General features: G+C 39.9%; 1 protein-coding gene across 6 annotated transcripts; it reads right to left on the minus strand.

Moving 5' to 3' along the window:
- Positions 1-1,702: 1,702 nt before the first annotated feature.
- On the minus strand, positions 1,703-15,373 carry LOC125878555 (protein NLRC3-like). Of its 6 annotated transcripts, XM_049559830.1 has the most exons (14): positions 15,074-15,142; positions 14,915-14,986; positions 14,679-14,794; positions 12,916-13,026; positions 12,703-12,804; positions 12,544-12,615; positions 12,307-12,423; positions 10,959-11,037; positions 9,259-9,487; positions 7,146-8,946; positions 6,870-7,043; positions 6,434-6,607; positions 6,285-6,331; positions 1,703-4,912 (listed from the first exon to the last, which is right to left on the minus strand). In XM_049559830.1, the coding sequence occupies exons 5-14, from the start codon at positions 12,789-12,791 to the stop codon at positions 4,329-4,331; spliced, it is 3,366 nt and encodes a 1,121-aa protein (XP_049415787.1). In that variant the 5' UTR covers positions 12,792-12,804; positions 12,916-13,026; positions 14,679-14,794; positions 14,915-14,986; positions 15,074-15,142; the 3' UTR covers positions 1,703-4,328. The 6 variants fall into 6 exon arrangements, with proteins under 6 accessions (XP_049415787.1, XP_049415805.1, XP_049415822.1 ...); XM_049559848.1 differs by lacking the exons at positions 12,916-13,026; positions 14,679-14,794; positions 14,915-14,986; positions 15,074-15,142 and adding an exon at positions 15,288-15,373; XM_049559865.1 differs by lacking the exons at positions 12,703-12,804; positions 12,916-13,026; positions 14,679-14,794; positions 14,915-14,986 and adding an exon at positions 15,288-15,373 and having other exon boundaries at positions 15,074-15,175.
- Positions 15,374-22,509: the final 7,136 nt, after the last annotated feature.

Raw genomic sequence — 22,509 nt, forward strand, 5'->3', positions numbered from 1 at the left:
TCATAAACAACTGATTAGCAACTCTATTACATTCGATGGGTAGAATGGACCATTAACTAATAGTTAGTTACTCATTCATTTCTCATTAGTTCCCTTAGTCATTACAAATTAATACATTATTAACTAATGATTAGCTCCTGTATGACATATGATTGAGAGTTACTCAAGGAAGGACCATTAACTAATTGTTAGTTCCTCATTCTTTCCTCATTATTTCGTTAGTAACTACTCTTTTTTATATACCTTAAAGTGTTACCAAATTGTTATATAACTGCATATCATTGAATTATCATCATTATGAAAAAAGTAAAGTTTTAACTTGATTTACTTCAAAGTCAGAACACATAGTCAGTCACTTCTTTCTCCTTTATTTCTCTGATATCACAACCTGGTCTCATTCACAACTTCTCACATACTGACAAGATACCGATGCACAGATGCACAATTTATCAGTGGTGTCAGACACATCAAGTGGCAGCATTTTTTGAAGCTTTGAGCAACTGCTGTAATAGAAAGAGTGAAAAAAGATTCAGATTCAGATTCAGAAAACTTTATTGTCTGTCATAACAGAAAATCTTCTGTTATCTTCTTCTGACGTGGCTCCACATGACGTGGCTCTGACGTGGCTCCACATACAAAACAAGACAATACACTGATTGGAAGCAACTGCACAACACAGATTCTGAGAGCACACACAGTGTGCATAGATCTTAAAAACAAGTATAAAAAGTAAAGTAAAATTAAAAACTGTAAAAATAGACAAGATAAAAGGTGTGGATATGTGTGAAGTGACATAGTGCATCAGGGTTATTTTTGTCCATTGTTCATTGCTTATTTAAGATGTTTATGGCAGTGGGTAGGAATGAGTTTTTATGGATGTTGTTTGCATATGGAGGTTGGCAGGGGAGGTTGATGGATCAAACAAACTCTGAACTTTCACCCAGGAACTTGTTGTTTGTTTCCTGTGTGATACCAAAAGTCAAATTAGTTATTTTAATAACATCATAGTGTGCTTGTATGTGTAGCATGCTATGGTAGTGATATATGTCAGAATTGACGGTTAAAAGACAAGGGATTAAAGTAAGACTTACATCTTGTTACTTATAACAATTATTGTTTTGATTTTTTCCTGTATCTGTATGCTGTACCTGCATCTTAATCTGTCTGTCTTAACCTGCCTGTAAGCTTATTTTCTTTAATAAATCAATCCAGATCTTTTCCCTTTTTGTGTTTATCTCCATTCATATCCTTGCCATTGCCTCACACACACCAGCCATGACAGGTATTTCATTTTTTCAAAGTTATTACTAAATTAAAATGGCTTTATACCATGAAGATAATGTTCTGATAACTATCCTCACAGTCATCCATGAGAGAATTACATTCATTGGGCTTCACTTGATACATAAAAACACATTATTAAGTTTGAAGTTTGACTCCCTCGTACTATACTAAAGCAAAACCAAGCCTGCCCTGCTCTCTACTGACCTTAATGGGTATTGCATCTGGCAATAGTTGTAGGGAAAAAATACTCAATAAAAGTATTTATACTGAACTATTACAATGATTTTGGACACATTAAAGTGAATATCTACAAACACAGACTGTTATGAAGAAAACCTGAACAGAGCAGAACAATTAGACTGAGCTGAGCCTTTTGAGGCTTTTGTGTATAAATTAAATGTGACTAATAACAAAATGATTCTGTCTGGTTGAATCTTTCATTCATTTTATTTTCAAATGAAATTCCCATGCATGCGAGTCATTAAAATCATGTCATAGCAAATAACACCATTACTGTTTTTGGTAAATTCATGTATTGACATTTCTGATAAAAAAAAACAAAAAACAAAAAAACAAAAAACAAAGACAACATAAAATACAACTTTATGTGATTGTAAATATTCTACATACATTTCTGCCATCACATAAAAAAAAATCACAAAACAACACAGCCATGTTTTTTATCAGTATCAGGAAACTGAGCCAAATATATATTTCTGAATGAATGAATCAATGAATCAATCAGTCAATCAATCCCATTATTTGTTACCAAAGGGGATGTGCAGCAGTGAACACAAACGATAAAACACAAAGCACATGAACACATAATACAGATACAGAATAAGAAAGAAATTAAAAGAATTAAATGTATTTTACACTATTTAAGAATAAGTTAAATTAGAAATAAAAATCTCAAACGCATATAAACCAATCTCAGTATGATGATAGATAATAAAATCCTATATTTAATCACTCAGCCAGCAGTTTTTCACTATGTTGCTGTGCAGATTTAAGTAAAATGTTTTGTTTGCAACATTCAGAGGATGAATATAGCTGGAAACCACTTTTTGCCATGTAAAGATATAGTGGAATAATGGCAGAATGATGCGTCCTCTGCGTGTGCTGTAATCTGAGTTTCTCTGTAGATTGTTGTGGTAAGATGGACCGGCTGTACATGCATGTTAGTGCATGTCTGTATCCCACTGGCAAGCTTATCACTGCCACTTTGCACTGCGCTCACATGGTGATTTACACTGCTATCAGAAAGCCGCTGTTGTGGAAGCACAGCGCACACTTACTGGTTCCTCCCTGGTTAACACCCTTAGCTTTGTCAGCACTGCTGCTGTTGTTTAGCGCTGTTAAATTAGCACCATTGGCTGTTAGCCGCAGACTCCAGTGTAAGCGCCACTCCCAGTGTCCAGACAGTTCATACACTGTGAATTTCACATTCAGCCCCTTTAAACTAAAAATTAAGTATGCCAGTAGTCACTGTTAATGGTCAAATGTATTTATAGAAAATTTGGTTACAGTTCAGGTCAACGCATGACATCATGCACTGCTTTATTGTTGAGATGTCTCTTGAGTTTTCCTGAAGATGGCTAGTTTCCCCTCTCCACAGAAGGCAAATCAAGTAGCTTTTGCCAAATAATCTGATATCAGTTTGTTTGTTTGTTTGTTTGTCCATGTTAAAAGTTTGTTTAAGGTTTTTGGAGTTGATGACCATAATTCTTATGGTAAGAATTATAGCCAAGGAGCAAGTTTTACTATTTACAAGATAAAGGCATAAATGATATCTTGATATGCTTTTGTTTTCCCCCGCTGTGCCGGAAAATATACAGAACTGTGGCCCCAAAACTGAGGTACTTCCAAACTGCAGTTTCTACTCACTCTTTGCTAAAGAGTTTTGTTGTGTCTAAAGATGTCTCTTGTGTTTAGTTGCCATTGCAGCATTGTTTTCAATGGCATTTCAGTGTGGGACAGCAAGTTTTAGCTATCTACAAAAAGCCATTTCAGGTGTTTTGACTGGCTTAGGTCTGTTAGTCTGTGTTGAGATAAATTAATAAACATTTCTTTGAGCTCTATTTATTTACATATGGCATTTACATATGGCCCATGGACCAGAACTGGCCTGCCAAAGGGTCAAACCTGGCCTGCTGGATGACTTTGCACATCTAATATTGATGCACTTGTGAAGGCTAAGAGGTGGCAGGTTTCAGGAGCAAGATCAACAGTAAGTGGCCTTCATATAAAATGCAGCTTCAGAGGCTGCTCCACCCTGACCAGAACACAGTATTGTCAATCAGCAACTTCAGTAGCTTCCACTTTAGTTTGGTGTGTTGATGCCAGCATTTCTACACAGGGGTGGAAATATATGTAAAAAATACACATGTAATGACAGTGAAGAGTAGACTGACTGAATGTGGAAAAACTGTTTTATCATTTTGTTGTAAAAGGATATTTTCAGAATGTCCTTGTACTTCTTTACAACAAAAGAAAGTGAAATTATTGTAGCTGGTGTTATCTATATGTTATTTTACAGTAGTTTTGCTGGTCTGGCCCACTTGAGATAAAATTGGTGGCCCATAAACTAAAATGAGTTTGACACCCCTGATTTACAGTGACAATACTAGCCATCTCTTGCTCTTACTTTAGCGGTAATTATACCTTTACCTTTGACCACTAAATTCTAATTAGTTCATCCTTGAATCCAAGTCAACATTTGTGCCAGATTTGAAGGAATTCCCTCAAGGTTTCTCGAGGTATTGCTTTCATGAGAATGAGAATGACAAGGCCACAGTGACCTTGCCCCTAACTAAAAAAATCTGATCAGTTAATCTTTGATTACAAATGGAGGTTTGTGCAAAATTTAAATAAAGTCCCTCAAGGTGTTCTTAACCAACCTGAAAACATGATGACCCTCCAGCAGGGTCTGCAGGTTTGACTCCATGGCTATAGCCTTGGCTCTTACAGTAAATATTTCCACATAGGTACTGTCTCTAAGACACGCCAGTTTGAAAACCACTGTTCTACACAAGGGGAAACATTTATCCCTCAACCTGTGACAGATGAACTGAGGATGGTAAAAATCTCGAGTCAGTCTCAAACTCACGCATTCGCCCAAACCCAAATGCAGGGTAGAGGGGTTCAGTGAATGTGGAGTGGAAGGTGTGGAGGTGGATCCGTTTGAGCGAAGAGACAATGGAGGGGAGACAGTAGAAAGACACAGTGCCAGCAGGCCAGTCCAGATACACTGCTACTCTGTTGGACTCAGAGGGTGGGTGTGTATCGATGTCCACTGGTTTGTTATTGTGCCACGGAGTGTAACTCTGACTGCTGCAGAAGAGACTCCAGGACTGATCGTTCCATCCAATACAGCAGTCATCGCTGTCTCCTGTCCTCTTGATTCCTCTGTATGTCACTCCTATATGAACCCTTCCTTTCCACTGGACCTCCCAGTAACAGCGCCCAGTCAGACCTTCGCAACACAGCAGCTGTTTCCAGCTGTCAAATCTCTCTGGATGATCAGGGTACGGTTGCTTCTCCTTCACCACCATTACTCGTCTGTTGTCGTCAGACAGTAAGAGGTTTCTGTCTGCTGTGTTTGGGTCCAATGAAAGCTCACAGAAATCTAATGGAGGAAATAAGACACAAACATGTCAGTTGACTTAAGTTAACCACAACTGCAGCTTCACATTAACTGAACATGATGTTGGGTGAACGGACACATAACTCACTAGATAATAAGGACAAAACAAAATAAATAAATGAGGTGAAACTAAATGGCATTTCAGTCTTATTATCAGACTAAAATTGTTATAATAATGGGCCACTTTTACTGCAGGACTTCAGAGCATTGATATCAATGTTTTTGCTCAAGAGGTAGAAAATCTACAACTATCAGAATGCACAGTGCCACACAGGACTAATAAACCCTCCAGCTGGTGGGTGATGTAATGCAAGCTTGGACGTTTTTCCAGAAGAACAATATTGGGGCAGGCGGTAACAAACAGTCTGGAGTTACAGCTAAACAGCACACTGAAATCTTTTTCTGAAAACCTTTGAGGCACGAAATAGGCAACGCAGTAAAGGAATCTTCTTTTTTCAAAGTACAGGGACCTGAATGGTGCCCACTTCCAGTTCACAAATTTTTGTATTACAGCCAAACAGTACACTAAAATGTTTCTGAAGACATTTTACACAAAAAAAGTAGTAGTAGCAACAGAATCTTGGTTTATAGTTAATCAGCATGGTTTAGATTCACAGTTTGATTGAAGTTCGGTCTGAATTTGAGAGAGAGTGAGAGAAGACGAGTCTCTTTCTTGTTCTGCTTATACATTTATTGTGTCCATGATGGGAGGCATGCAAAAATGGGAAAGTACAATCTGTAGTTTGACCGATGACATTCCAGGCCCCATGGTTTGACTTCGGATTTGAAGTTAATTTTTGTAGTGGCCAAACAATGCAATTACAACATCACGTGACACCCTGAGGCCCAAATGGCATTTTCATATTGACTTTCATGGCAAGAGAGACATCTGTAAATCAGTGGATTAAGTTTTTAGGAGCAGCACAACCTCCACGAAATGATTTGTTTTACTATGAAGATTTAATCAGTTTGGCCTGACAACACTTGGGAAGTCTAGATAGCTGAATGATTAAATAATTGTATCCCCATTCAAGTTCTGGTCTAACATTTAGGCATGGAATATAGGAATGAACGGGGTCCTGCCTTCAATGCTGTAGCTAGGTTTCTTTATACATCCATGCAACAGCCTGAGAGACATCAAAAATGTGCTAGATGGTGCAATTTTTGCTGGGAGCGGAGCAGGGTAATCTGGGCATGAGTAAAATGGAGGGATGTTAACCATAGTTCATTTACACACACTACCCACATTGATATGATATAAAGGTGGCTAAATATCAGCGAAGTATCCCATTAATGCTTAACCTTTTTACATGAGGATTAATCACATCAGTGACACTAGAAAAGTTTAACTTACATCTGAGAGGTGCTGAGTACAGTCGACATTTTCCACAGTGATCAGTCCTAGGGGAGAGGTACAGACTTGTGAATGACACAGAAAGTCAAATGGACACATGCCCACAGAAAACTTTACAACTGTATTTGTACAATTATATAATCTACTACTTGAGAGTTTCCAGTTTCCAGTGCGGATCATCCCGTCCAGCAGACAGAAGCTTTATTCCTGAGTCTTCTGGATGGTTAAAGCTCAGGTCCAGCTCTTTCAGGTGGGAGGGGTTGGACTTCAGAGCTAAAGCCAGAAAAGCACAGCCTTTCTCTGTGATCAGACAATCTGACATTCTGCAAACACATACACAAAGTACACCCTCATTAATCAATCATTTTTCTGAAATAACTGTTAAATTGAGAGGTTCACCTTTAGCTCACTTCTGACAATGACAGTTTTTAGAAGAACAAAGACAAACAGAGAACAGAATTCTAAAGAGGTCAGATAACTTTAATGATGCATCCTGTAAATGTGAAAGACTACAAATAGACATTAACGTATTTAAATAGTAACCTTTTTTTTTTTTTTTTTTTTTTGTTGTTAAGAAATACTAACCGGAGAATCTCCAATCTACAGTGTGGACTCTTAAGTCCAGCTGAGAGCAGCATTACTCCTGTATCCTGCAGTTCATTGTTACTCAGGTCCAGCTCTCTCAGACTACAGTTCTTGGAACTGAAAATGGAGGCCAGAGCTTCACAGCTTCTGGATGAGAGGTTACAGCCACTCAACCTGAAGAAGAAAAAAGTTTGAGAGTAAAGTCTTCCCTTGCTCTTTGCCATTGAAATTACCACATCTAACACATTTTATGCTTCCATGTATGTGTACACCTACAGAGCTGTTTTGGATGCTTTGATCACCGGCAGCAGCCTCAGAAAAGCCTCCTCTGAAGCAGAGAACTTCCTCAAGTCAAGCACATCTAGGTCTTTTTGTGATGACAGTAAGATGAAGACGAGCGCTGACCACTGAGAAGGAGAAAGTTTTTTCCCAAATAAACTTCCTGATCTCAGGTGCTGTTGGATCTCTTCCACTAGAGAATGGTCATTCAGCTCATTCAGACAGTGGAACAGATTGATGCTTCTCTCTGGTGAAGGGTTGTCCCTGATCTTCTTCTTGATGTCCTGTAGTAGCATCTCTTTGACATCTTGTTTACTTCCTCTCTTTCTCAGCAGTCCTCGAAGGAGAGTCTGGTTGGTCTCCAGTGAAAGGCCCAGGAGGAAGCGGACAAACAAGTCCAGATGTCCATTTGGACTCTGCAAAGATTTGTCCACTGCATTCTGGTAGAGGTGTTTGAAGTCATGTTTTAATGGCAAAGCATGAACTGAAGTGAACCGCCCTCTTCTTCTTAGCAGATCGATGCCAGTGTTGATGAATGTCAGGAAGACATAGAGAGCAGCCAAGAACTCCTGGACAGTCAGATGGACAAAGCAGAACACTTTGCCCTGGTTCAGCCCATGCTCATCTTTGAAGATCTCTGTGAATAGTCCTGAGTAGAGTGAGGCAGCTTTTATGTCAATGCCACACTCTTTCAGGTCTGCTTCATAGAAAATCAGATTTCCTTTCTCCAGCTGCTCAAAAGCCAGTTTTCCCAGAGTGAGAATGGTCTTTGTGGCCTCTGTGGTCCAGACTGGATCTGTCGCTGCACTGCTGTGATACTTCACATTCCCTTGTTTGGTCTGAACCACCAGGAAGTGGATATACATCTCAGTCAGGGTCGTGGGCAGCTCTGCTCTCTCTCTAGTTTTCAAAACATGTTCCAGAACTGTCGCAGTGATCCAGCAGAAGACTGGGATGTGACACATGATGTGGAGGCTTCGTGATGCTTCGATGTGGGAGATAATTGTGCTGGCCTGCTTATCATCTCTGAATCTCTTCCTGAAATACTCCTCCTTCTGTGGGTCAGTGAACCCTCTGACCTCTGTCACCATGTCAACGCACTCAGGAGGAATCTGATTGGCCGCTGCAGGTCGTGTGGTTATCCAGAGGCGAGCAGATGGAAGAAGTTTACCTCTGATGAGGTTTGTCAGTAGCACATCAACTGAAGTTGACTCTGTGACGTCAGTCAGGATCTCATTGTTGCGGAAGTCCAGAGGAAGTCGACATTCATCCAGACCGTCAAAGATGAACACAACCTGGAACTCTTCAAAGTTGCAGATTCCTGCTTCTTTGGTTTCAGTAAAGAAGTCATGAACAAGTTGCACCAAGCTGTAGTTTTTTGATTTCAGCAAATTGAGCTCTCGGAGAGTGAATGGAAACATGAACTGTATGTCCTGGTTGGCTTTGCCTTCAGCCCAGTCCAAGATGTACTTCTGCGTTAACACTGTTTTCCCGATACCAGCCACTCCTGTTGTCACCAAAGTTCTGACTGGTTCACCTCTTCCAGGTAAACATTTGAATATATCCTCACATCCGATTGTTGTTTCTGAACTTGCCAGTTTTCGGGATGCTGCCTCTATCTGTCTAACCTCATGTTGATCATTGACCTCTCTACATTCTCCCTCTGTGATGTAGAGCTCTGTGAAGATCCGATTCAGATGTGTTGGGTTTCCTGCTTTGGCAATCCCCTCAAATATACACTGAAACTTGTCCTTCAGTTTAGACTTCAGTTTATGTTGGCAAATTGCAGCACAAATTTCTGAGGAAACAACAGGCAACTTCAGTCAATGATTGTTGCGGTACATTTGTGAAATGAGACACCTTTTGATGTGTACATTTCTCAGTGGTCTGGTTCTGCAAATCACAATTTACCTCTAATTTAAAATAATGATTAGATAATAATGACTACTTTATTCAGGCATCCAATCCCACATTAACAACTTCACATTGAGCATATTCAGACGATTTAAAGTTAGATTACTGTAAAGTTTGTTCAAATTTGGGATTCATAGATCTAAAAGAAAAATTCCATATTTCCGGGAGTGGTTTGTTATTCTCAAAAGTGTCTTACTGTTCTGCAAAGAGTCGGCCAGCTGGTCGTGCTTCATGTTCCTCAGGAAGTTCAGTGTGAGCTTCAGAAATGCGTCTTTGTTGCTTTTTCTCTTCTCTTCCTCTTCACCAGCAAAGATGTCATCATCCTCTCTCAGCTTCTCTAAGGACTCTGGCTCTTGTGAATCCAGAACTTTCTTGAACTTCTTCAGCTCGTTTCTCACAAATGTCACAATGCTCTCTTCAAGAAGCTAAAAGAGTAAAGTGTATCATTTAAAAATGTTCTTACAATGTTGGAAACAAAGAACTCCAATAATGAGATAATAAATAATAACACATTTTATTTAAAAAGGCACCTTACAAAACACCCAAGGTACCCAGAACAAGAGACATGAATTATATCTCATGTCTATCTGCCTCTGCTGAAAGACACAGCTGGCTTCTGATGCTCCAGTGGCCAAAAATTGTTACTGCAGGAACACCTGCCTCCTCATGTGACACTTGCAGCGGGTACCTACCGCTATAATACATGTCAAACTTGCACATGCAATAAACCACCTGGGGCCTGTTGCACCAACAGGGCTCATGCCTGGTCTTCAGCTGAGGTGGTCATAACTTGGTGTTTTAAATCCAACCTAATGATTACACCAGTTGCACCATCTAGGCTTAAGACTTGTTCTTGCTAAAACGGTGCATGGGCCTAAATCTTATGCCTAGTGAGGATTAAAATCAAAATCTAGGCTGTTTCCATAGCCTGTATCAGCAGCCTTACACACAATACAAAAACCACAAACTTCTTTTTATCTAGCTGACTTACAAACATGAACACACATCTTGTCCTTCACCTTGGCATGTTGAACTGTGAGCAAACAAATACTCACCAGTGAAAAAGTGCACTACTAATGTCAGTTATCAAGCAAGATAACAAGCTAAATGGCTGGTCACCTGCAGCACATTAAGCAGCATTATAAACTCACCTGCAACTGTTTCTTTTCAGATGCTGATGTGGTACAAACAACATACTGTCCATCCATGAGTTTGTAAGCTACAGCCAATTTTATTTACTTTTTCTCTCCTCTCATGTTTCCTGTGGAGCTCCACTTGCCAGCTGCTGTCAGTCAAACACCAACATGTCTCTCCTGTACAGCTCTATCATTTTTTGTATCATGATGTTTGTGAAATTTCCTTTTTATTTTCTCTGATCCCCCATGAAAACGTTTCCGCAAATGATGAATGATTTGCTACACATACGCCAGACAGCAGGAGAATGATAACAATGTATCCAACGTATCCATGTATCCAGTTGCTGGGCATTCATATGAACGTGCAGTGGATCTATTCAAGATTAGGCTTTAGTTTGGTTGGTACAACCAACGTAAAATCAATTTAAAGTCCAAACAAAGACTGCCTTAGCTGTTAAGACCAGTTAGTGCAACACATTGTTGGAGCTCATCTAATGCATCAACAGGAAGTGACTGTCATGGCCTGACGATGTAAACAAACAGGTTTGAATATGTGGGATTTTCCAGACAATAAAACTCATGACAGCTTTGAAAGAGTGCCAAACCAAGAAGCATACAGAAACATCAGTCAACATCTGTATAATGTTGACTCTGAAAGTGTTTAAAATTGTATTCAGATAAAAATCACAGCATTCATTTCCACTGATGCACATACAAATTTAGCGCATGCAATTTAATTTCAGAACACACATTTACATACCATAAAAATTGAGTCCAGGTTTTGTTGGTGCTTCTTGGTTGCCCCATTACTGGGAACCTCTGACCTCATCCAGTGAGCTCTGTAGATCCAGAAAACATGAGGTCATTTTACACAAACAAATTCCACAACAGTGAACGGGCGTATGGTGCGCCGCAATCAGCTTGAGGCGGAGCAGGCTCACGGCTTATGTTTGTCACTTTCTTTTTCATTTTAACCCACACCATGATCTTTTCCTGACCCTAACCAAGTGGTTTTTGTGCCTAAACCTAACCAGACCTTAACCACAGGGCATCATGATGATTTCAGAATGGACTTAAGAACAATGGGTTTAATATGATCGGAACAATGGGTTTAATATGGTCGAACCAATGGGCAGTCGAACCAATGGGCAGTTCCCGTATTGTATGTATGTATGTATATTGCCGACATCAGATTGTGAGGGATCTCTTTATATGGTCATCTGTTCCAGGCACACTACTGCAAGCACATTTACATTATGTAGCCTACACTGCTACATGAAGCTACATGCTAGCGCCAGAGAAAGATGTAATCTTGGTTGCCAGTGTTGTTAATTTCCTCCTGTTTGCGGATCGTACTCCTGCTGGAGCATGTTTGATTGTGTTAAGAAGCTTTTATTGATGATATTTAACAGGAAAAAATGCTGCTACACAGTCTTTCCCCAGCTGCAAATACACTGCTGTATGTAGCTACATGCTAACGTCAGGAAAGTATCTTGGTTGTTCATACTGTAGTGTTTATTTCTCTGCAATTTGGGGTCATATTCCTGCTAAAACATGTCCAGTTGTGTTTTGAAGCCTTTATTGGAGATTTTTCATGGTAGAAATTACCACTATTCTCCCCAGCTGCAACAGAGTGGTGCAGGAATGAATCCTAAATCCCGTAAATGAGTTAGTGGTTCACCACTTTTGGTTCCCTCAAGTCAATGGGTTTTTTGAATGGGCTTTTAGTTGCATTAGATGCCTGAAATAAGATCTGTAGTTAACACAAGCTTAAGAAGTTTTCACTTTTGTGCTATGATGTAAAATATGTCAGTGGATACCCCACACATGAAATTTACATGTCTTAAAAAAGGCAGTTGCTAACAAACAGCTAAACAAGACTACAGAACTAGAGGGTGACACAGAGTCGATTTTCAATACTGTCCCATCCCACTACCACAAAAAAATTCCTGTCACTTTCAGGTCCCATAACAGAGTAAACAATAATAATAATAATAATAATAATAATAATGATAATGATAATAATAATAACAATAATAAGAGGTCCCCTTTGAATCAGATATAGTACAAGTCAAATGCAGTAACATACTCATGCTTTAAATACTTACCTTGTCTCATTGATTGGTGCTCCATTCTTGAACTCAATAGGTTCACTTTTAGACCGGTCACTCCTCACGGACACATAGTCTGGCAAAGGTGGATCTTGTCTCTCCTGCTTTGGTGGGCTTTAACACAACATAGACATTAATTCAAACTCTCAGTTATGAATTGAACTTATGTGAATTTCTGACTCTAATTCAAATCCAAATCAGTAAATAACAAACAGACATGTTTTAATTTCTTACATTTGTTTATCAGAATGGCCTCGACTCTTGAACCCAATTGCCATCCACCGTTCACTTTTCGTGGACACACAGCTGGGTACAGGTGGGTTTGTTACAAGTTGATTTTAGAGCTCTGAGATGGTGAACAGTCATAAACAGTCACAGAAAATGTAATCTTACCTCATATCTCTGGTCTGACTGTCATGTTGTTCAGATGGAGTGACATCAGAGGCAGAGCCCGTGTCCTCTGTCTCCTCAGACACATTCATGTTGGAGCTACACCTTTACAGAAACAAGCTGGACTGATTTTCACGGTAAGGGCTCCATTAAACCTCGTGGGATATGATCATCCTATTATTCGCCGACAAGTCATTTGTAGGTAATGATTCTTACCTGTCAAACTGGCATCCATCCTTGAAATAAATTGGCTCCCCCAAAGACCTGTCACTCTTGAAGGACACGAAGCTGGGTCCAGATGAGTCTGGTCTCTCCTGCTGTACTTGGCTTCAACACAACATAAACATTTTACATCCAAACAAGTTATGTACTGATCCTAAAGTACCCCTCCATTAAAAAAAGTGATTTGCTTTCTGTTACTTCACTTGGCATTTTGGACTTCACTGTGCAGAAAAAGTTTAACCCAAAGAGGTTTTCACTTTCATCTGCTGGAATGGGAACATTTCTCTCCACTCACCTTAAAGAGTACCTATTGTTATTCACCTCATTATCTGTCATAGGCTATAATTTTACAATATCAGATGTTAATGTTAAACATGGCTTTAAATGATGAGATAAAAGTATGTAAACGCCATCCATGTGAGCAAAAACTTAAGTCTTCAGACAGTCCTGACAGCTCTGTTTCCAAGGTTTTATTGTATTGTATGGGTCCATGTCATTGGTTCGACAGCCCATTGGTTCGACATCCCATTAGTCCGACTGTCCGCAGTGCTGAACGGCTTGCGGCGGGCGTATGGTGCGCCGCGACCGGCTTGAGGCGGAGCAGGCTCACGGCTTATGTGTTTGTCACTTTCTTTTTCATTTTAACCCACACCATGATCTTTTCCTGACCCTAACCAAGTGGTTTTTGTGCCTAAACCTAACCAGACCTTAACCACAGGGCATCATGATGATTTCAGAATGGACTTAGGAACAATGAGTTTAATATGGTCGGAACAATGGGATGTCGAACCAATGGGCAGTCGAACCAATGGGCAGTTCCCGTATTGTATGTATGTATGTATATTGCCAACATCAGATTGTGAGGGATCTCTTTATATGGTCATCTGTTCCAGGCACACTACTGCAAGCACATTTACATTATGTAGCCTACACTGCTACATGAAGCTACATGCTAGCGCCAGAGAAAGATGTAATCTTGGTTGCCAGTGTTGTTAATTTCTTCCTGTTTGCGGATCGTACTCCAGCTGGAGCATGTTTGATTGTGTTAAGAAGCTTTTATTGATGATATTTAACAGGAAAAAATGCTGCTACACAGTCTTTCCCCAGCTGCAAATACACTGCTGTATGTAGCTACATGCTAATGTCAGGAAAGTATCTTGGTTGTTCATACTGTAGTGTTTATTTCTCTGCAATTTGGGGTCATATTCCTGCTAAAACATGTCCAGTTGTGTTTTGAAGCCTTTATTGGAGATTTTTCATGGTAGAAATTACCACTATTCTCCCCAGCTGCAACAGAGTGGTGCAGGAATGAATCCTAAATCCCGTAAATGAGTTAGTGGTTCACCACTTTTGGTTCCCTCAAGTCAATGGGTTTTTTGAATGGGCTTTTAGTTGCATTAGATGCCTGAAATAAGATCTGTAGTTAACACAAGCTTAAGAAGTTTTCACTTTTGTGCTATGATGTAAAATATGTCAGTGGATACCCCACACATGAAATTTACATGTCTTAAAAAAGGCAGTTGCTAACAAACAGCTAAACAAGACTACAGAACTAGAGGGTGACACAGAGTCGATTTTCAATACTGTCCCATCCCACTACCACAAAAATTCCTGTCACTTTCAGGTCCCATAACAGAGTAAACAATAATAATAATAATAATAATAATGATAATGATAATAACAATAATAAGAGGTCCCTTTGAATCAGATATAGTACAAGTCAAATGCAGTAACATACTCATGCTTTAAATACTTACCTTGTCTCATTGATTGGTGCTCCATTCTTGAACTCAATAGGTTCACTTTTAGACTGGTCACTCTCACGGACACATAGTCTGGCAAAGGTGGATCTTGTCTCTCCTGCTTTGGTGGGCTTTAACACAACATAGACATTAATTCAAACTCTCAGTTATGAATTGAACTTATGTGAATTTCTGACTCTAATTCAAATCCAAATCAGTAAATAACAAACAGACATGTTTTAATTTCTTACATTTGTTTATCAGAATGGCCTCGACTCTTGAACCCAATTGCCATCCACCGTTCACTTTTCGTGGACACACAGCTGGGTACAGGTGGGTTTGTTATAAGTTGATTTTAGAGCTCTGAGATGGTGAACAGTCATAAACAGTCACAGAAAATGTAATCTTACCTCATATCTCTGGTCTGACTGTCATGTTGTTCAGATGGAGTGACATCAGAGGCAGAGCCCGTGTCCTCTGTCTCCTCAGACACATTCATGTTGGAGCTACACCTTTACAGAAACAAGCTGGACTGATTTTCACAGTAAGGGCTCCATTAAACCTCGAGGGATATGATCATCCCTATTATTCGCCGACAAGTCATTTGTAGGTAAAGATTCTTACCTGTCAAATTTACATCCAGATCATAATTAAAAACCACTAAGTATTAAACCAGAAAGCACTCTGTATTCTCCGTCTGCTGCTCCTGAGGGTTTGTGTGCCTGAGTTATTTCTTTCACATGCTCCTGGCTTTATTTTTACATTCTTTTACCAGTTCAACCTGTTTGTAGAGGATGTATCTGTGCCAGAAATGTAACAGATCATGTGACGTAGTTCTATTGTGTTTCCAGTAGATGGTGGTAATTAACCTCATCCAGAGGGGTTATTTCCCACAAGGCTATACACATGTAACATTCACACTGCTATACTAATGAGGACATTCTCCTGACTTTCATCCATTCCCTGAAGGCCTACCCTAACCTTAATCATAAGTGTTACTTGCCATACTCTGACCTTTGAGCTAGTCTTAAAGGTTCTGAAAACCATTAAGCAATGGGCTCCTTCATGAAGACACAATTAAAAAGTTTAGTTTCTTCCTGGTTTGAAGACGGGTAGGGCTCAGTGGAAAAAAAGTGACACAACATCTCTGTAAATCTTGTTAAACCACACCCACACAGTCCTTACAAAGCATAGATTGTTGATCACCTGCACACAGAAAAGACTGGTTTCAAAAGAATGTCCACGTCAGTTACCTGGCAGCTAATAACCGACCTCTGTTGTTTTGTTGTTGTATCTATTTCCTTTGTAAAGTTTATTATTTTTACATTTTCTTAAAGTCTGAGTGACTTTCTGTAACTCATATTCATTTGACTTTTTATGCATTTCTTTTCCTTGCAACACATTTCCTTGAAGTCACAGGCATTGAATAAAATGCACTTCCTGCTATTTTATTTAGTTGCACTTGTACTTCTTGCAGGATTTTTCAAAAAGTTCCATATTATGGACTGAACAAAAAGAAATGTCAACATTTTCACCTCAGCTTAGTCTTAAAGGGAAACACCACCTAAATTTAGAATTCCAATATGTTATTTCCGGGACCTAGGAACGTTAAATCAAAATTTGTGAGCATGAGCTACTCTCTCTCCAAGCCAAAAACCAAAGAAGTAAGTCTCTGAATGGAAGCCTGATGCCTGATTTTGTGGACCTATATGTATACACACACACACACACACACACACACACACACACACACATATGTATATATTAGAATTTTGAAACAGAACACACATGAGAAGTCTTTCAATGTCAATATATTCATAAATGATCACGTTTTTGAAATTACACCCTTGAATTGTGCATATCAAATCAATAGGTCACTGGTAATGATGTTAAGAGATTTGCTAAGGGCTTTTCCACAAACTAACAGCTGTAAAAGTTGGAAAGGATGTCAAAGACACACCAGAGGGGGTTTCACATCTACATTTTTATAAATGAGCAAATGACATCACAACCTTGAAATTGTTTTATTTAAGGCGATGAGACATGGCATGTGATATGACGTCGATATATTCATAAAAGAGCAAGCTATTGAAATAACAACCTTGAAATGGTTTTATTTTAGGCAATAAGTCACAGGTAATTATGTTAAGAGATTTGCAAAGGGCTTTTACACAAACTACCAGATGTGAAAGTTGTGTGAGGATTTTCAAAGACAGATCACAGGAGATTTGTTGTCAATATTTTCATGAATAAGAAAACATTGAAATTACATATTAAAATTACACATATACTGAAATGGGTCATATTGCACTTTTACAACAGTCCCTAACTAGACCTATAGTCACAGGAGCATTGGACAGACATTCAGTTTGTTGCGCTCTCATCTGCATCATCATTTTTGATTATCTCAAGTTGACTAAAACTGTGAAATATCTGCCTACATTTCCATCATATCCAGAAACTGGGAGAAATTGAGGCTTCGATATAAAGCTGTTGAAGATAATAACTGTGAAAAATGGTAAATATCAAACATTAAACATCAATCCCACTGAACACATTTTTGAACTTTTGCTTCTTTCCAGTCCTGAATATCCTCATCTTTCTCTTTAATAGGTTTTTGCACATCAGTGTTTTGTTTTGTTGTTGTTTTCCTCAGGACTCCAAACTCTCCACAATTTCTTCCCACAGGTGGAGACATACAAACTACATGGAGGTAGATTGGTGTATATTCATGCTCCTACATACAGTGCGTTATATCCCCACATAATCTCTAATCAGCCAAAACACTGAAACCACTGGCCACTGGTTGAAGTGAATAATCTTGTTAGAGTGCAATGTTCTGCTGGTACACCTTTGATCCCCTCATTCATGTAAATGCTACTTGATGTGCTCCACCCACCCGAACACTGTTGCAGACCAAGTAAACCCCCTCATGAGGATGGCATTGTGGATGGCAGTACCATGGTAAATAGGGAGGGGTACCTGTTCTGCACTGGTGTTCATGTGGGTGGAGCATGTCAGGTGGCAACCACATGAATGTCAGAACCTGAGGTTTTCCAACAGAACATTGCATTGTTACAAGATGATCAATGTTATTCACTTCACCTGTCAGTGGTTTTAATGTTTTGGCTGATCAGTGTATAGTATACACTGATCACATACACATATATATTCACATTCATGTATATGTGGTGTGGTTTGCAGTATATGTGTCTTTATCATGCAAGATACATGAGCAAACTGTGAAAACAAATTAACTCCTGGGACAATAAAGACCATCTATCTATCTCCATTTCCCCACACAAATTTGGCTTACATTACAGTCAGTACTGCCCTGGATGAGGTTAATTACCACCACCTATTGGAGAAACAGTAGAAATACATCATGTGATCTGTGACATTTCTGGCACAGATACAACCACTGCCAGTGGCGTGCACAGACATTTTGGGGGGCAGGTGCTCAGTGAAAAATAAGGGCACCTTTTGCGGCATGTGGAGCCGTTAGCTGCCTTATTATAGCAGTGTGAGAAAAACGTGTTCTGCAGACAAATTTTAATAGGCTATTTGTCATTGTCAAAGTTTTAATAATAGCCTATTAAGGTAAATAGCCTACAAGATTACCGCAAGTGTTGTAACATAGAAATAACTTATGGTTGGTACAAAATAATAGAATTAGCTAATATAGCTTCACGCCTGATTTAGTACCACCAAACCACTTTGTGTAGTTAAGATAAATCGTGGACAGCTTTTAAGATATTTCAATAAAATTAGAGGAACAGTTCAACTGTAAAATTTGAGCTTTAAAAGGCCCTAAACAGTCAACATGCCTCTGGTCTTGACTGACCTTTCTTCTTCATCAGTGGGTTGAGGAGGTACATCTGCCTCCTCATCCTCCTTGCTGCTAGTAGATGGCTTTATCCAGGAGAGCAGAGAGCTGCTTCCTTGGGCTGCCTGCTGTAGCTCCCTTTCTTTTTCTTTTCTCAGCCTTTTCTTTCTAGGCATTATGCTGCAACTGGTAAATGAAAAGAGACCAACAGTATGAATAAGACTGCTTGGTGACATTACAACAAGGCAGACGGCTACTTTTTCTGCAGGCAATTGGGAATTGCCTGTTTGTCATTTAGCAAATAAATTACTGAAAGTGTTAATTATGTAGCCTAATGTAAACCTACACGATACTAAATATTCAGCTGAAGTATACTGATAGCTTTACATGCTGTACCAATGACAAATTCTACCGACATTGGTTGTGTGGTGGTCACCACGTTATATCCATTATTGATTTTGGCTATGGTCTAGTTTGTTCAGCAGGTGGACAGATGGCTAATTTAGGCTCAGCTGTTTGGCGCTGTATTTGAGACAGGCTACTTCACAGCAAAGACAAATAAATGCAAGTTATAGCTTGGCAACTGAGGCTTAGGGGACAATTATTATCACACACTTTTAATCGAGAATTGATTGATGATCATGTCAACATGGGCCACATACTGTAAAAAGAAAAAAACTAACTTTCAAAAGGGCACTTGCTTGGTCCAGAGGGCAAATGGCAGGTGCTATAGCACCACCTAGTGTCTATCTGTGCATGCCACTGGCCACTGCAAACAGGCTGAACTGGGTCATGGCCATTCTGATACAAATGCTGGTCAGAAAATAACTGAAGGCCTATATGTGTTATTTTTAAACTTGAGTAGGGTTGTGTCCAAGTAGCAATATCCTACCCACAGCTCTCCTGATCCACAGCCATCACAGTCAACTTATGCTGCCTCACTGGCCAACTCGATGGCCCTTCTCCTAATGACCCCTGTAATGCCCACATGTGTTCAGAGATTGTATTTCAGCCAGTGTGTGATTGGTCAATACTAGTCTGACTACAAACAAACCACAGACAGAAACTAGAACACTTCTGATACTAAAATTTTGTCCTGTCATCCATAGATTCTGCATATATATGTAGAATCTGTGTATGGGCAAACACCATACTTGCCATCCATTGCATTAGAATTCTTCCACTAGCTCAGCGTACTTTGCCCTCTTCCTCTTGTTGGCCTTCTCAGTACCTTCCTCCTAGGGAACAGTGGCTTCCAAGAAAATGATCTGCTTAGGGGCTTATGAGATCAGAATCATCCCTGCCCTTTGTATTGTTTTGGCAATAGTTTCTGGGAACTACAGTTGTTTCCCTAGGTCCACTCTCAGCTCCCAGTCTTGTGCTGGTGCTATCAGGCCAAAGGAGGAGGTCCTGGCAGCTCTTTTTAGCATCTCCCCAGCAGTGACAAATGTAATGGTCCTCTTTACAGGGCAGAGGTGCTTGCCTGATTCCATTGCAAATAGTGTCAGCCATGGCCCTGAGGACCTGTTCATGGCACCAGCAGTAATGTCCCTCACCCAGGGCTTTAAAACAGCAGCTGAGGATGTGGGTTTCCATCTGCTGGCACAGAGGGCACGTTGGTGACTCGACCCCCCCCCCCCAGCAAAATAATTTGGATGCGCTTGGTAAAACATTGCTGACGGACTGAGTTAAGATTTGTTTTTTTAGATGGGGCTCAGCTCATGAAACTTTGTGCTTTATTGCTTGCTCTCATCTTGTCGAGGCTTCCTGCTCCAACCATCATTATCCCCTCATCTCTAATCAGTAACATTTACTGTAAAATAAAAAACCCCACTATCAGTATGTGATTCTTTAAAGGTGCAGTTTGTAATTCTGGAGAAAGATAGTTGAGTCTCATTCCTGGGTTAGTGAAATACCAATGCCCTTGATTGTCGTTTTGGGCTAACTACCAACCCCAAGATTGGTATCTAACGACCTGGACCTTGAAGTGCATACTGAACCTTAACTCTCATGCGGAGATAGTTTTCAATTTGCTGAACAACAGCACAATAGAATACCTGAAATTCAGTTGTGGCTTTTGGTTTTGTTGTGCCACCCCAAGATTTTCAGCAGCTCCATCTGGCCGAACAATAACACAAACGATCACACAGCATTTCTGCTACAGAGCTCAATGGTAAAAGAAAAATAATCATATCTTATGGAAAAAGTTTGTTTCTGTCTCACTCCCTCTTGAATTAAGCTGTGTGTGTACTTTTCGTCACTACTGTTTCTCCACTCGTGCACTGAGCTGAAGTGTTTTCATCAACTCTGCCATCACCAACGCCAATTCATCATGCAGAATTGGCTGAAAAAAAGCAAACAAAGGCCGGCGAGGGCTAACTGTGCGTAACACACCACAAAGACTAGGACGACAGATGCTCACCAACAGTCAAACATTGACCAACTTGGTGTGTTAGGGCCTTGACATCAGCTACCAAGATTTATGTTTTCCTGACATTAGCATGTAGCTTCGTGGTACAAGTTGATGTAAACACTTGCAGCAGCATGCCTGGAGCAAACCATATGAAGAAATATGTCACAACTGGGGCGTTGGTGGCTTGGTGGTGGAGCGGCCACCCCGTGTGCAGGGCTGTTGCCGCGGCGGCCCGGCTTCGACTCCACCCTGTGGCCCTTTGCTGCATGTCACTCCCTCTCTCTCTCTCCCCCTTTCGCGCTTGGCTGTCCTATCCATTGAAGGCTAAAAATGCCCAAAAAATATCTTAAAAAAAGAAATATGTCACAACTGAAGTCAGCTTGTCTTTAAAGTAGTAAAAAAAAACAACAAAAAACCCATTGGAAACAGAGTATTCGGAACGGCCTGAAGCTGGAGGTTTGGGCTCACAGGAATTACTTTTATATGTTTTCCTGATTATTGGAAACTTTGGCCACATTCAGTATGAACATCCAACATTGTAACATTATATATGTGAAAGAAAATATGGATAAGCGTAATACATCTCCCTAAAGGTGCCAGAGGAGCAGACTGTAATGTCTAGCCAGATCTTTCTCGGTGCTCCAAAGAATATAAATGTCCCAGCTTACAGTATGTTTCTCTCTCATCTGCCAGCCCCTTCAACCCCTTTTGCGGTTTCACTTTTGATTTCACAACAATGGCTTACACTTTATTATACACACACAAAGCCTACACATGAACACTACTGCTGTCACTGACTAAAATACTTCATATCAAAATTTACCTCTCAGTTGATCTTTATATTGAATAATTTTTGCTGGCATTTTGCGTTTGTTACTTATTTTGTAATGTCCCACAGGAGGCCACATTGTGACACCTCTCATGTGATTTTCTGGTAATATCCCGATAATTCATCCATTCCTCAATTTCTCTGGTGAAGTAATCTAAGTAATAATAATCTAAGTAGCAGTGTTGTGTGTAACGTGTTACAAAGTAACGCGTTACAGTAACGTAACTACTTTTATTGGGTAAAAAGTAGTGTAACGCGTTACTACTGAAAATATGGTAACGGAACATAGTTGCTTTGTCAGTTGGGCACAACGTTACTTTTCACGGGGACAGATTTGACCGTGACACTGCCTGTCTGCCTCAGCTGCGCACTAGGCAGGAACTGTAACAGTTGCCATGTCAACAGTACAGACAGGAGTGCCAAAATCAAGAATCGTATGAGGAAAATGGAAGATAAACAGGCCTCTTCGGATTATTTTAACGGTTTGTCAACCGAAGACAGGTTAGCTTATTGTAATAAGCTAACAATTAGCAACGGAGTGAGGTTTCCTGACCCGTACTTAATGTCGGGTCAGTGGGTCACTGACCCAACGAAATGGCCTAAGCTACAGTGGCCGGACATTTTTTTATATCTTGTGGAGAAACCCAGCGTTTATACACATGAAAAACTCAAGGCATGTAAATCCCTTGATGTGTATAATGTTGTACTTTGCGGTCATGTCCAAGATATTGAATACCGGGATTTATCTGATGGTTTTTGTGCTCTACGGACCGAAGTA

The sequence above is a fragment of the Epinephelus fuscoguttatus genome, linkage group LG2 (assembly GCF_011397635.1).
Source record: "Epinephelus fuscoguttatus linkage group LG2, E.fuscoguttatus.final_Chr_v1".
NCBI classification, from domain to species: Eukaryota; Metazoa; Chordata; class Actinopteri; order Perciformes; family Serranidae; genus Epinephelus; species Epinephelus fuscoguttatus.

What these genes read in the sequence shown, in the direction of transcription:
- LOC125878555 (XM_049559848.1), bottom strand. Translation starts at nt 12,791, where the DNA reads ATGAATGTGTCTGAGGAGACAGAGGACACGGGCTCTGCCTCTGATGTC. An exon ending in AGTCAGACCAGAGATATGAG is followed by an intron (nt 12,616 to 12,702) that starts GTAAGATTACAT and finishes ACCTGTACCCAG; the next exon opens with CTGTGTGTCCACGAAAAGTG. An exon ending in GGCCATTCTGATAAACAAAT is followed by an intron (nt 12,424 to 12,543) that starts GTAAGAAATTAA and finishes GTTGTGTTAAAG; the next exon opens with CCCACCAAAGCAGGAGAGAC.